At 38.5% G+C, this 16,173-nt stretch overlaps 2 protein-coding genes across 3 annotated transcripts in view; one reads left to right on the top strand and one right to left on the bottom strand.

Moving 5' to 3' along the window:
- Positions 1–2,301: 2,301 nt before the first annotated feature.
- Positions 2,302–3,236, bottom strand: LOC126412816 (pre-mRNA-splicing factor 38B-like). The gene has a single exon (XM_050082605.1). The coding sequence runs from the start codon at positions 3,207–3,209 to the stop codon at positions 2,337–2,339; it is 873 nt and encodes a 290-aa protein (XP_049938562.1). The 5' UTR covers positions 3,210–3,236; the 3' UTR covers positions 2,302–2,336.
- A 425-nt stretch (positions 3,237–3,661) lies between these two features.
- The window catches only part of LOC126412110 (vacuolar protein sorting-associated protein 45), a 146,093-nt gene continuing 133,581 nt past the window's right edge, over positions 3,662–16,173 (top strand). For both annotated transcript variants that reach the window (XR_007575231.1, XM_050081540.1), the window contains exons 1-2: positions 3,662–3,863; positions 3,946–4,144. Coding sequence is in view for 1 of the 2 variants with exons in the window: in XM_050081540.1 (XP_049937497.1) it covers positions 3,702–3,863; positions 3,946–4,144 (361 nt within the window). In the remaining variant the exon portion in view is untranslated. The remainder of the gene's footprint in view (positions 3,864–3,945; positions 4,145–16,173) is intronic.

Here is a 16,173-nt window from a genome sequence, read left to right as displayed (position 1 = left end):
ATGATTGTAGCCCAAAGCTGCAGAAAGATTATGGGATAATACCTTGGGAAAACTCTGCTGGAGCTAAAAAGTCTTCCTTTAACAGAAGAAAACAATCAGACGCATTTTGTCTATAAAACATAACTTCCTGCAAAAAATACTTCACCAACACAAAACACTTATTGTTCCTAACTTGTTCATACTCCCAAGTTCTTATCTATGCCAAAGAGGATGCGTGTACATATAAAATTGGGGCTAATGTCCATACTTATCAAACCATGAGCAAGAAACTTCGTAACTGACCCTGGACTAGACTATTCAAGACCAAAACAATGTACCGCAAAGTGTTAAGGAACTACCACAGAATAAATTTAAAATGGTGGTGGAATTTTGAGCAAAATTCATATGCAATACTGGTAGTGTAAACGGCTATATAATTTAATTATAATGTGAACTAAATGCTGTACAACATAAGCCGTGTCATAAACTGGAAATTGACATTTACATAAATTAAATATTTAACATTATATTCTCTAAAGATATAACTTGTTCTACACGATGTCTCACGCAACAGCAATGTTGTCCTCAGACAAATAATACGATTTGATTTGGTTGCCTCCCATAAGCAAAACCATCAGACAGTGTAGGGTCTTTAGTAATTCCAAGCCACATCCCTGCATAATCTGGTGTGTAAAAAAGAGAATACCAGGATAATTACGTGTTCTGGCACAATGAGCCTGAGAACTCAAAATACTATATATTTTCACAAAACTGACATTACTTATCCCTCAAATGGGCAAAATAACAGCTTTGATGAATAAGAACAAAAATACGAGGCTCAGTAAGTGGCATGTAATCGGGTGTAACAAACTTGAGTTGCCATGAATGTCACACAGGCTCTCCACAAAAATAGCATCCAAACTGGTGATGCATGCTATAAACAGCACCTGAAGATAGGAAGGTACTATAGCGGCGGAGAAAGCCCACGCCACCCGAGAGAGGGGAGCGTAAACACGTCAAATGTGCCTGTCGGGTCGATTGTGGCAGACGGATGGTTAAATGACCTACTGAAAATGTAGCCGGGTACTACCATCTACAACCTCCAATGTTTCGACTGTGAGCCCTCTGTCATTTTCAACGTACATCGGGAGAAGCTCAAGATTCGCATATATAGCAGTAATAGGATTCAATGTTTCTTCTGTTGACCGGGCGCTCATACACGTATCAGAACAACGAAACATATTTTTTGTCCTAATTGTCGTCTGAATACATACCGGCATGAATCAGATTCCAGTTTAACAATAAAACTTATGTACCATTTTGTAGGGTAAATATAATGTACAGCTTACTAAACGTAATTCACAATGTCGGGAAATACATTCCCCTAGTACTGTAGGCCTAATTCAGTCGTGCTAGGAAATTTTGAAGTTATTTATCCCCTCCTGTTCAGCATTTTATGAACAAAATTAAGCACAGATAACGCTGAATGTCAGAGCACACGGCATAAATGCGTTGTTATTTTGTGTACAGCTACGATATGGACTGAATTTTCAAACACAGTTCAAAAAATTAGACATGGATACATGGTAACATGTTTTGTTGGCAAATGCGCTGATTGTTTTTACTCCACGTGCGAACTGATAGGTAACACATAGGGCCTAATAGCTGTTACAGGAAGACTAAAAAATTGCCAAAAGACTGAGATAAATGTGCCGTTAGTGTATGAAGCACTCAGCAGTATCTGTGGGAGCAATTATCACATTTTGGACGTAGTAAATACGTGAGATATTTAATATTTTGCCTGATGAATTTATGCATCCAAGATACCAAACTGAGGACCTGGGAAGGATGAGCGCTATATAGGATTGCAGGTGTAACGTTATAAAGACTACAGCATATTTGAAGCACCATAAAAAGAACACAATTCTGAATAACCTATTTGCGGTAACATCTCTTATCTCCCAATCTGCATCTGCATTGTTTGTTAGAACAAACAAGTCCACACTAGCTTAAAACAAAGTTGTATACCGGCGCTTTCAACGAGTCAGATATTTATTGCAAAAAAACTTACAATCTCATGTTCTGGCTTCAGCCAACAGCATTATTTCTCTACAAATGTTTGTAAAAAACAACACAATTTCCTAGTACGGGAATTAAATCCCCACTACAGTCTACAGTGACAACACTTACTTTCTTTAGGCTTTCAAGAATATAGTTCTATTTACTTTCAATATCGAGCGCAAGTAATTCACTTGGTCATTGCCAAAGTATATGTCTTTAAATTGTCAAATGAGCCCTTTACATGTTCACAGTGCAACGAAATGTGACAGCAAAATTTTTCATTAATTTATACATTATTAATTACACCTTCTTTCCTTTGCTCTTCTATTTGTATTCTGGACGTTGTATTCAAATGAATGTCGCCTTTTCTTGGAACTAGCTGAACTTTCTTTCTCTGAATTACACGAATTCGAGGAAATGGCGGTCTTTCCCTTTTCTAGTTTTGCAGCTGTATGATATTCCTTAAAAGAATTACGCCGAGTCGTTCCATTGCCCCGAAATTCGTTTCGTGTCCTTGTCGTCAGTACCGGTAATTTCCTATCGATCGTCTGTTGTATTGGCTGCGGAATTCGTGGAAAGAATGTGGAAAACCATTGCAGTTTTGTCAGAAATCTTTTTAACATATCTCCTATTGTCATAACGTGGCCCCCTCCTGCCTTTACATCAATTTCTTCTTTGTCGTTTAAAAATGGCTCGAACCATTCCCATAAGTCTTGTGGAGGCTGTGTGTATCTGATATACATAAAACCTAAACCTCTAATGTAAGGGGAATCAGGGTGAGTAATCAAACCATTGACCTGTTTTCGAGTCATTTTTAACGTAAACATTTTATACAGTAAGCAGTAAGCTGATGATACAATCCCTCCCGCACCAACCCCTCTAACACCTCCACACAGTGCCGTTAACCCAGTTGTGTTTCGGCTTCCTTTTTCCCACGGTTCTAGGTGACCAACTCTGTAATAAATTTCATCGACGACTTCGTGGTACGTTTTCAACTTGCGAAGATTCACTTTAAAGTAATACGAAGTTCGTATGTTTTCCAAGATGAGTGGGTTTAAATTCATTGTACGTTCGTTTCCCCACAGTTGCAATACGTTGTTTTTCTTCTCTTCTTTCGATGTGGATTTTTTGTACAGCTTCGAATCATTACACACTTGCTGACCATCCATATTCAATAATCTTCAGTGAAAAGAAGTAGAGCTGTTACTGCACCTAAAAAATAAAAAAAAGATATTTTGCAGTGGGAAATGGTAGGCCTACTTTCCTAACTGGCAAACGGTACTACATGTGACCAACAAAATAATTACAGATATCATAATTACATTCAAGTAACACTAGCCGAATAATGCACGTTGGTATTAAAAACATTACTTATAGGGCGCATTTGTAAACACGCAACACGGAAGTATTGTGCTAGAAACAATAAAACAAATTCTTTTCTTACCTTACATGAATATAAATACAGCAACACTTGAATGACTAGTCTACCACATTTTCTTGCGTGTGGCTCAATATTAACTTTATATTATCCTTCGGAAAACGGAAACTTACGGAGGTGTATTTTTATACATCAATATATGCCCAGCCAAAGCACTTCTACCGCCTCAAAGGTCTTCAGCGATATCAACAATAATGACAGATCGTGAGTGGGAGCGGATGTTATGAGCTGTGATGATGTTGAGTTCGTAGTGTCTTGTATACAAGTATATAATTGTAATAATTTAATAAAAATGAACGTCGTTGCAGCTGTTAGGCTATACATTACGCGAATGACTGAAGAAAGTGGCCCAGGAATGAAAATACTTCTGATGGACAAACACACGGTATATTTACTGGCGCTTGGTAAACATTGAATAATCGGCTAGTTACTTTTGGAGCTTACCTCTGTCGTATATGTGTTCCCAGACTGGAATCGTGAGCATGGTATTCGGGCAGTCGGAGATACTAAGGAAAGAGGTGTACCTGTTCGAAAGGATTGATTCTGGAAGCGCCTATGAACCAATGAGACACTTGAAGTGTATAGTATTTATCCGACCAACGAAAGAAAACCTTTCATTTCTTGAAAGAGAGCTTAGAAATCCGCAGTATGGCGCTTATTACATTTGTAAGTACATTGTTTTGATGACACGATCTTCGTTGTTTATTTATCAATATTGAGAACTATTTGCTTCCAACAGTAAAACTATCTGCAGAGGATGACTGCCCTTTTGTAAAGTAAATAAAGTTTCCTCATTTTATTTTGAGACAGTAATGTAGATCAGTTTAGTTTGTTGCGTTATTTAAGACATGACATATGAACAAATTAAGACTATACTTTTCTGCGGGAAAATGACTGTACCATCAGTTTCTGGATTTTGCATTGGAAAGCAAATTGCTCTGCATCCAAATATTATATAGGCCCCTACTTTGTGTAAGCAGCCAGAGCTACATAATTGCTTCTAAGTGTGTTATTTCTGAAACTGTTATATTGTTCATTGATCTGCTTATTATGGAAGTGTGGAATATCATATAATTTTCAAATCAGATTTTATCTAGACTACTGTAATCCAGCAGGCACTGAAAAACAGTTTAGAACTGTTCTTCCCAACTTTCTTTTATAGGCTATATATTGTGCATTCTTTAGTTGTATTCCATCGCCACCAGCAATGGTCCTTGCTGAGGTGGGATGGCCATATTGTAGGTGCAACTGTATTGGAGGGATACCCCTGGAGATGCCAGGTAAACATATGTTTCCTGAAATGAAGCAGCAGCCTTTTTCAGTAGTTGCAGGGATGGGAGTCTGGCTGATTTATTTATTTGGTCTTGTAATGCTAGCCGACATGGCCATGCTATGCTGGTAGTGTGAATAGCTGAAAGCAAGAGGAAACTACAGCTGTTACATTTGCCAAGAGCCTGTGTATCTACTGTACGTATAAATGATGATATCCTCTGTGGTAAAATCTGGAGGCAAAATAGTCTTCCATTCAGATCATCTGGTAGGGACTCTTAAAGAGATGTCATTAGGAAAATAAACTGTCATTCTATGGCTCAGATTGTCGAATGCTAGATCCCTTAATTGGGTACGTAGGGTTAGAAAATTCAAAAAGAGAAATGAATAGATCGAAGTTAGATGCAGTGGGAACTAGTGAAGTTTGGTTCCTGGATGAGTAAGTTTGCAGTCAGGTGAGTACAGGGTTATGAATACAAAATCAAATAGAAGTAATTCAGGAATAACCTAATAATGAATAAGAAAATAGGAATGCAGGTAAGCTACCATGAATAGTGTGGTGCACAATACTACCATTGTAAAAGTTTATATGCCAACTAGCTCTGTAGATGATGAAGAGCGTGAAAAAATGTATGATGAGATGAAAGAAGTTATTCAGAGAGAATTTGAAAGCAGAATAAGAGGAAAAGGAAGAGAAGGAAAAACAGGAGAACATGGATTGCCTGTTTGAAACCTTTGGATAATGCTTGAGAAGTTGAATGTAATTGACAAAAGGAGAAAATATAAAAATACAGGAAATGGGATGGGCAACAGGGAATACAGATTAATAAAGGAGATTGACAAGAAGTGCAAAAGGCTAAAAAGGAGAGGACAAATCCAAGACTATAGAAGCAAGCCTAATCAAGGGAAAGATAAATGCTGCCCGCAGAAAAATTTAGAGTGGCCTTTTCTGAAAAAAAAGTAAATAAATAAATAAAAAGAAGAGCAGCTATATGAATGAATATCAAGAGCGCAGTTGGCAAGCCAGTACCAAGCAAAGAAGGGAAAGCTGAAAGTTGAAGGAATATATATCACACACACACACACACACACACACACACACAAAGGTTTGGTGGTTGAATTGTTTGCAGAAATAGCTGGGACTTCGTCTCGGAAGGGGGCATCCAATGACACTGAACTCGACCCCCCCCCCCCCCCCCTGCTCCACTCTCAGGGGGTGGGAGAGGAGTCAAATTTGAAATCTTCAATAGGAGCCCCCAATTTTTATTGCAGATTCTCCAGAAAAAATGTGTAACTTTCGTGCGGAACAATTTTATTGTTCCAGATTAATGGCGCTGTATTTGACACAGATCAAAATGGATTAAACAGTTGAAAAGTGATAAGGGAATGTTCAGTATGTATTGTCTGCTAAATATTTTTTACCATTCAAATGGCCATCTGTTATGCACAGATGGCGAACATGCTTCACAGTCCATGGTCGGACTCACTGTTTCTGCAACTCCTAGGTACAAGGCTATAGTTCCCTTGTGTTGAGCACAACTGTGGCTATACCACGAATTATGGATAAGGAAACAGCAGTGTGAAGTTGTTGCGGCTCACTTCCTACTTGTGCAACAATGTTAACGATTGCAGAGGGGTGGACATTGTTGCTTCATATTGTGTGTCAAATAGGCATGTAGGAGAAGCTTGTTTATGGTATGTGAACCTGTTCCCAGAGAGGAATTTCTTTCAGCAACAACATTTTGCAGTATTAGCCAATTTTTACTGCTACTGTAAGTGTTCAACCCACACGAAGAATCTGATCACAGCCCGTGGTGAACGAAAATGCTGAGTGGATGTTTTGGCTCTAACTGTTGTACATCCTCAAATAGTTCGAGGGAAATTGCACGAGTTGCAGGAATTTCGCAGCAAAGTGCATGAATACACATACCACCCATTGCATCAAGCCGTAGTAGAATGGGGAGACTTTCAAAGCCGCTTGAACTTTTGCATTTCAATACAAAAACTAGCAGCCAATGATGATTTTCATTCACAGGTGTTTTCTCTGATGAAGCAACGTTTACGAATTGTATTCATGTGAATCGGCACAATATGCATTAAGTGAGAGCTGAGTTTCAACACCCCTGGAGCACTGTAATAGGTCTCGGATAATTGGCCCATGCTTTATAGACAGTAATGTGAATGGTGACATTTTAGATAATATTTTGGCAATACTTCTGAAAGATATCCCACTTTAAACAAGAATGGATATGTTGTTTCAAGATGATGGCTGTCAAGCACATTATTTGTGGACATCTCGTAAAGTTCTGAATCGAAACTATCCTGGCCGACGGCTTGGATGTGGAGGCCCTCATGAGTGGCCTGCACCATGACACCTCAAGATTTTTTTTTTTTTTTTCCTGTGGAGAATGCCAAAGGAGAAATGTTACCCAGACATTCCAACAACCTGTGCAAATATGTGGCCGGGAATTATCACTGAATGTGCAAATAAATATTAGTGAAGAAAAACTTTGAGCTGTAGGATTTTCTTTCAGAAATAAGGTTGTGAGGTATACTTCTGTGAGCAGGCACCATTTCAAACATTATTTGCTTGAGTAAAACATGAAGATTTGTGAGAGACAAGGGGATGCACCTAAGACCAGCACCCCGATGGTGAGAGTCAATGGGATTCAGTCAATACAAGCACCCTGAGGGTGAGAGGCAAGGGGACTCATTAAAAAAAAGACACTGAATGAAACAGAAGTGTACTACATTAACATCGTTGTTCCTGGGTAACACTAAATGTAGTTGTTACTGCATTGATAAACAAGCTGATAACCTATTCTAACCGTTTTCCGCTTTGACACCATCGGTGAGTTATTGTACAAATAATGTGGACAATTTAATGTGTTATGTTCTCAAGAATCACATTAATTTGTAATAAAACACCCATGTTGCATTACAAAATGTAAGAATACTGCCCTTCTACTCTACTGGGATCCTGATCTATTGGGTAATTTCCTGAGATACTATCGTGTTTCAAAGAATTGTAACCTATTCTGATTTGTGTTGATTACAGCACCATCTATCGCACAACAATAAAATTGCCCCATACAAAAGTTATGTAGTTTCTCCAGAGAATCTGAATTTGCCGTAAAAATTGGGAGTTCCTATTGAAGATTTCAAATTGGACATCCGTCACACCTCCTGGAGGTGGAGCAGGAGCATCAACTGTAGTGTCATTGGATGTCCCGCTTCAAGAGGAACAACTGTTATTACAGCCTTTTTTGTAATATGATGTGTAGTTTCCTATATATTTTCCAAAACTGTTTTAACTGCCCCATCCTGTATAAGGGAAGTGAACTTATAGGAATATCATAGAAATGGAAGGGGGAGTAGATGAAAATGAGTTGGGGTATACAATACTGTAAGAAGAATGTGACAGAACAGTGAAAGATCTAAGAGGAAACAAGTTGCTTGGAGTAAATGACATTATCTCAGAAATATTGAGATCCTTGGAAGAGTCAACCACAACGTAATGTGAAAAAACCTCAGACTTAAAGAAGAAAGTAATAATTGAAATTCCAAAGAAGGCAGGTGCTGATGAGTGTGAATACTAACAAACCATCAGTTAAAAGTACTAGTTGAAAGATTCTGAAACTAATTTGAGACAGAAGAATAGGAAAACAGAAAGGTGCCAACCTTGGGGAAGACCAGGTGATCCAGAGAAATTTAGGAATGCACAGAGTAATACTGATGCTGTGACTTTTATTAAAAGGCAGGCAGAAGAAAGGCAAAATTACTTTTATAGTATTCATGGATTTGGAGAAAGCTTATGACAGTGTCGACTGGCATACATTCTTTGTAATTCTGATGATAGCAGGGATAAAATACTTGTAGGGAAAGGCTATTTACAACATTAACAGAAACCAGGCTGCAGTTATGAGTCTAAGAACATGAATCATAAACAGTGGTCGAGAAGGTAAGTGAGGTAGAGTTGGAGCCTACCCAAATGTTATTCAGACTGTACAGTGAGCAAGCAGTGAAAGAGCCCAAAGAAAAAATTGGGGAAGAAATTGAAGGTCAAGCACAAAATACGAAAACTTTGAGATTTGCCAATGACATTGTAATTCTGTCACAGACAGCTAAGGGCTTGGAAGAGCACTTGAACAGCATGGATAGCTTCTTGAAAAGATGTTATAAGATGAACAACAACCAAAGTAACCATGGGTAATGAAATGTAGCCTAATTAAGTAAGGTGATGCAGAAGGAATTAAATTAGGAAGTGAGACACTAAAACTAGTAGAGGAGTTTTGCTATTTGGGCACCAAAGTAAGTAATAATGGATGAAGTAGAGAGAATATAAAATCCATACTGCCTATATTACAAAATGCATTTCTGTAAAAGAGGAATGTGTTAATGTCTACTTTAAATTTAAAGTCTTACTAAGACTTTTCAGAGGGTATTTGTCTGGAGTGTAGCCATGTATGGGAGTGAAATATGGAAATATGCAGCTCAGACAAGAGATAGTAGAAGCTTGTTAAATGTGGCACTACAGAACAATACTGAAGAATAGGTGGATAGACTGCGTAACCAATGAAGGTACTGAAATGAATTGAGGAAAAAGAAATTTGTAGCACAACTTGTCTAGAGGAGGCGGTCGCTTGATGGGGCACATTCTGACAGATCAAGGAATTGTCAAATTGGTATAGGAAGGAAGTGTGAGAGGTAAAAATTGGAGGAGGAGTGTAAGGGATGAATACAGTAAGCAGGTTCAAATGGGTGTGGGTTACTAGTCATTCGCAGATGAAAAGGCTTGCACAGGTTAGAGCAGCACTGGAGAGCTGGAAAAAATGTACTTTGGTGCCTGCAGCTTTTTTTATTAGGTGCAGCTTTTGGTAATGATTTGTACCCAGAATAAAGTAGATGAGTCATGGGTTTGATGTAGTTAGCCACAAAGATTCTCATTCGTAATTGCCCATAGTTCGTAAATAGTTATCTGGTATTTTGTTCAGTTAGTGCAGAATTTAATCACATTGTTGGAATTATTGAAAAAATCAGAAAGAAGACATACAAGTAGGTTACTGCAATGATGAATGTTTCTCTTATGTTGCATTACACATCAGTCTATTATGGAGATCTTATTTTGTGTTGATATTTGTTGGCTTTGCCAACTCGAGCATTACAGAAGCATAAGATTCCACCCAGCTGCGTTGACCCACGTCATCAATATGGCGGAAACGGCTACTTCCAGCTTATACAAAATCAAAATGTCCCTACATACATATGCCAACAAATGCAGACTAAAATAATAATGACCCAATAATGTCTCACTCCAAAAATAAAATGAAACTAATGTGACAATTGCGGAAAATAAATGGTTTAGGGTAGGGACAAGCTAAATATACAACAATAAGAAAAACACTGCACCATCCCAAAACAAATAACAATAATTTAAAAAAAATTACCACGCTCCGCTTCACCATCAAAACTACAGGATTGGACATTTCCCTTGACCTATATAGCTCAGCCGCAGCTATTCGTACCAAAAAATCAACACTTGTATCTCCAAACGGTGGACCCAAAGCCCCAACAATTCCAAAACCCAAACACCCTATATTCACTACATCAGTTAAAACACAACTGCCATACCAAAAATATACAAAATATCACAATTACCATAGAATAGAGTCAAAATAAAAATTACGTAACAAGAGCCTTCGGCAATACCATATTGGTTGGCCACCGCTTGCATTCACGTATGCTCTCCCCCCTGCCCCCCCCCCCCCCCCCCCTCCTCTCCACACACACACACACACACACACACACACACACACACACACACACACACACACACACACACACACACACACACACCTAACTAATCAGACCTAAGAAAAATGCCAAACACACAAACAAAAAAAACTTAACAACACGCTGAGAACACTTCCACAGCCCACGTTACCGCACCAACTACCTAAACTCAAAACCACATTAGCACTATGACAACCAAAATTCAAATGAATCCAATACCACACATTAAACTCAGCACTTACACCACCAGGGGGCACCATCACATACAACAACATGATATCTACAAACACAAATAACTCAAACACGCTGCACTGTAGTGACATCACACTTCACACCATTACATCATGGGTCAAAGCAGACGGGTGTAATCATATGCTTCCATTGACCCCCAACTCTCAAGCATCTCACAAGTATATTATAACATTCCATCCTAACCTAAACATTGGACTACTCACTAGGTCAGTCTGTCAGCACATCTAGTTCTTTTTCCAGTCACCAAAGAAATACCAAAATCAGTAAGCAATTTTAAATTTATAACAATCAGTAAAAGTGGTACTGGTACTCCCCATATGAAAAACAAAAATAATCAGTTCCAATATTGTGCCAAAAGAAATCGTTACATTGAGTGATACTAATTGGTTGCAGTGTTCTATCATCCAATTTGGTACAACCAATGTAAACAAATTGCCAACATCAACAAGCAACACTGGAATTGCTTACACCATAAGTGAATTTTATGTGAGAGCTCTATCAAACCAGACTTAGAACAACAACAATAACAACTACTACTACCACTACTACTACTGCTGCTGCCGCCGCCGCCGCCACCGCCACCGCCACCGTCGCCTTTACGTCCCCAATGAAAATCTTCAGTATTCTTATTGCAGTCTGATATATTAAAGTTTTAATATTTTTGTAGGTGTTAATAAATATAACATCCCCGTGTCTTATCTCCATTTGCTAGTGGAGATTATCATGACACATTTGTTGGCTTCACTGACTGATGACCGAACTATGATCTTTAAACCTAACCTAGACCTTGAGGTGCACAACAAACCAGTTTGTAGCCACAACTTTGATTTAATAAATAGTGCTGCTGATATCTCTGGTCAAGCAGAACAGCCCTTCTCTGTACAGTACTTCCATATTAATAAATAGTGCTGCTGATATCTCTGGTCAAAGCAGAACAGCCCTTCTCTGTACAGTACTTCCATAACTTTTCCTTCATGCAATGGCCAGTCAGTTTATGGTAAGTTAGTGGGTTACTAATATTCATAGAATGAAGTGTGCACACCAGTTTGTGTGAGCTTTCACCTTTTTACAAGAACATTATTCAGTGTATAGTACAGTAATGCTTGCACCTTATCTGATACGTGGCTAGCACATTTTCAGTGAACATGTGATTCCTATCATTTTAATATTTTTTTTAGTATTGCTGATACCAGGGATATAAAATACTAAATGACAAATAACAATTTATACAGTTCATTTTCTCTGTTGTACCCACAGAGCTTTTGCAGGTGATTGGTAAAACCTAGTAGACATCAAATGTCTTTGAGAATGACGGGATGTTGGAAGGGGAATTCTTGTCTGTCAGTAGCATTCCAGAAGTTTCGTATACCTTCTGGATGGTTCTAAATGGTGAGCCCTGTAGAACATGGAGTGTTGCTGAAAGGGAGGTATTGGCTTAGCAGCCTGAACTGCAATGATATTACAAACGTATGTTAGAACTGTCACCCTCATTGTGTACTAAGTGCTGATAGTAATGTGAAATCTAAAGGATGTTGCGGTGTCCTGTGAAGCACCTGGTACACGTCAGTGTGTTATATTTGTTCAGGCAAAGCTGGGCTCTGTCTGGATCTTTATTCCCCTACCTACTCTTGCAATGTTCATGGAACTCACTAATTGCAACAAACAATTCCCAATGTTTTTGATGCTCCAGTGACAGTGTTAGCCAGTGTATGAGGTATAATCATAAATTAAATTTTAAATGGCTGTTAAAAACGAATGAATGCTTGTAGCTTCATGGCATTTGCATGGCTGCAAAAGGAGTCTTTGAAGGTAACTTTGTCAGTCAGCACTTTATTGCGCTCGTCAGTGAATAAGCAGCAAATGACTGAAATAGTGTTATTGCGTCTCTTACAAATTGCGAGGTATGCTGTCATTTGCTTCCTGCAAGCAGAAGGAATCAATGCTACCAAAAATGTCATGTTTATGGGAGTTGGGGTTATGAGCATTGGTGTTGTGAGGGGTGGTGCAGAAAATTCAAGGCTGGTCAGACAGGTCAGCAAAATGAAGTGATTGAGGAAGATGCTCAGTTGTTGATGAAATTGTACATCCAAGACATTGGTTAACAATTTTATAACTTTCTGAAGATGTGCCTCAGATTTTAAGGACAACCCTTGTTAACTCTGTCACAGAGAGATAAGAGTACCATAATTTTTGTGTGTGTTGGGTACCAAAGTCTCTAACTGACTTTAAGAAAACTGAAAGAATAGGTTTGTCCTCGATATTCCTTCTGTACTACCATGAAGAGGAGGACGAATTTCTGAACAGAATTGTGCTGTGGGTGTGAGACATGGGTGCAATTTGTGAACCCTCAAACTAAGAAACAGGCCACTCAGTGGATGCACACTCATTCTCCCAATAACCCTAGCAAATTCCAGCTGATGCTGTCAAATCGCAAAATGATGCTTACAGTTTTGTAGGATCTCAAAGGAATTTTGACAACAGATTTTTGTGATAGAAACTTGTGAGAATGCTGTGACCACTCATGAAAATCCAAAGGTTAACTAGAACAAATGGTGTGGGATGATTACGGAAAGAATTCTTCTTCTTTAGGACTATCTGTTATCCTGTACTGCAGATCGAATGAAGGAAGAACCCAGACGTTTCGGGTGGGATATTTTTCAATACTCTCTGTAATCTGAACTTGGCACCAAGCAACTCTCATCTCTTCTTGAAGAAGAAAGTCTAATGGACTACTCAGTTCTTCATGTCTGACAATGAGCTGGATGACCCTGTCAACAATTGGCTGAAGCACCAAACAGCACCATTTTTTGATGAAGATGTGGAACCTGGTGTTACGGCAAGACAAATCTTTGAATTTTTGTGGTAACTGTGAAGAAGTAATGTCAACATGTAAGTACAAATTATGTATAAAAATAATTTTGTTTTTTTAATACCCTGTTGGGGGTTAATTATGAACAGCTGTTTTGTAGTCCTAAAATAAATAAATAAAACTCTAAAGAGAGACAAGACACCAGTGACTGTATCAAAATATCTTTATTTAAATCTGTGAAATGCCTCAAGAATGGTACATAACCTATATAAATATCAAGTCCTCTGCAAACTGAGTGAACACATTGTTCGTGGAGACAAGGTGAATGGCATTGTCCTGTTCTTTTGTTTCATTTTTCTGTAGAGTTTATAACTCTGGTAATAATAAATACTTTATGTGAAAGCTGTAACGAAATTTTCCTACAAATTTTGAGGGCACAGCTGAGATCAAGAGAACAGCTAATGACATAGGTTTTGGCCTCCTATCTATGGCGTTAATGACAAACTGTCTTGAGAGCTGCTTTGGCTACGAAGATGTAGTGATAGTGTGTGGATTTTGGGTCTACAAGAATTCAGATTGTAATGGTGATCAGCAGCAGAAATTAGAAATAATCATCAAAACAGAGAATTACAAACAAAATTAGACAAAATAAGTTTGACTGTAGAACACGAATTTGGAACTCTCAATCCCTTTAGAGACATTATAACATATTCACTTTAGCTATTTTGGAACATCATCAAGAGTTATTAACCAAGTTGATAAAATATCTGTGAATTGCAATGTTAGGCAAAATTGAGACAGTAAATGAAAATTTAATCTGTGCACCAGTTTAAGCCATGAAACAGTGTGGACACTGGTTTGATGCAACTTTCCATGCTACTCTATCCTGTGCATGTCTCTTCATCTCCAAATAACTACTGCCACCAGCAGCCATCTGAATCCGCTTACCATATTTATCTACTGGTGTCTCTGTGTGATATTCACCTCCCCTCTCCCCAATTCTATTCAGTACCTCCTCATTACTTATGTGATCAACCCATCTAATCTTCAGCATTCTTCTGTAGCACAACAATTCAAAAGTGTCTATTCTCTTCTTGTCTAACCTGTTTCTCATCCATATTTCACTTCTACACATGGCTACACTCCATACAAATACCTTCAGAAATGTCTTCCTAACATTTAAATTTCAATTCAATGTGAACAAAGTACTCTTCTTCAAAAACACTTTTCTTGCCACTGCCAATCTACATTTTATCTTTACACAAGTTACTTTTTGAAACGAGAAATTTCTGAATTTACTTGCCAATCAACATAAAGGTAAGAAGACATTTACTGATAACCATTTTCGGAACCAGGATATGAGAGCTATGTGCAATATATTGTTTGTAGATAGAGGGACAAAAATGAAATGAATACCGGCATTTATTATTATTTATCAAGTGTATGAAAGCTTGAGTTGAAGATTAACAATGACACAAAATGTGAAGGGACGATGATGCTGATGATGAGTAGGCTGCAATCCAGAAGGGTGCTAACTACAAGTGCCTCTCTCTCATCTTGGGGTCTGAGTGACTTGTCCTTCCTTTTCAACCTTCAACATTTCCCCCACGCTGCCCCAAAGAAGAAACTTAGTTCCAAAAGCTGGTTAGTGTGTTCCTTCTAGTTTTATATGTATCTGTTGGTGGCACTGTATATTTCACCTATTGAAGGTAAATACTAGCCAGCAATTTGTCTCAACTGATCAACTACATTCCAACAAAGACAAAGAGAAATAGTGTCAGAATGAAGATTGTATGTATAACACACCCAAAAGATTGTTCCCAGAAGAGAAAGAAATTGTTGGTAACAAAATCCAGGTGTGGTCTGATCAAAGAATAGCTGAACTAAGTTCATATGTGAGCACGAGCTAGATCATATTTGGGAAAAAAGATAAACAGGGAGCATCACATCTACATCAACTGTAAAATTAAATAAAATTATTGGGAAAGATCTCTATCCAAGCTCCCGTATAGATGATCTTTTAGATAAACTACAAGATACTTGTGTTTTGCACACTAGACCTCACACACATCCATCTGCATATACACAGACACAAGTCTGCTTGTGTCTGTGTATGTGCGGATGGATATGTGTGTGTGTGTGCGCGCGCGAGTGTATACCTGTCCTTTTTTCCCCCCTAAGGTAAGTCTTTCCGCTCCCGGGATTGGAATGACTCCTTACCCTCTCCCTTAAAACCCACATCCTTTCGTCTTTCCCTCTCCTTCCCTCTTTCCTGATGAAGCAACCGTTGGTTGCGAAAGCTTGAATTTTGTGTGTATGTTTGTGTTTGTTTGTGTGTCTATCGACCTGCCAGCGCTTTCGTTTGGTAAGTCACATCATCTTTGTTTTTAGATATATTTTTCCCACATGGAATGTTCCCCCCCCCCCCCCCCCCCCCCCTCTCTCTCTCTCTCTCTCTCTCTCTCTCTCTCTCTCTCTCTCTCTCTCTCTCTCCAGATGTAAGGAACAATGCTTTGGAGGAGTGGTGTTACAAAAATCTCCAGATGATAAGTTACATCCAGTCACTAACATG

Source organism: Schistocerca serialis, chromosome 7 (genome assembly GCF_023864345.2).
Source record: "Schistocerca serialis cubense isolate TAMUIC-IGC-003099 chromosome 7, iqSchSeri2.2, whole genome shotgun sequence".
Classification (NCBI taxonomy): Eukaryota; Metazoa; Arthropoda; class Insecta; order Orthoptera; family Acrididae; genus Schistocerca; species Schistocerca serialis.
Note: the sequence above shows the minus strand (reverse complement) of the source record. Positions and strands in the feature narration are given on the sequence as shown.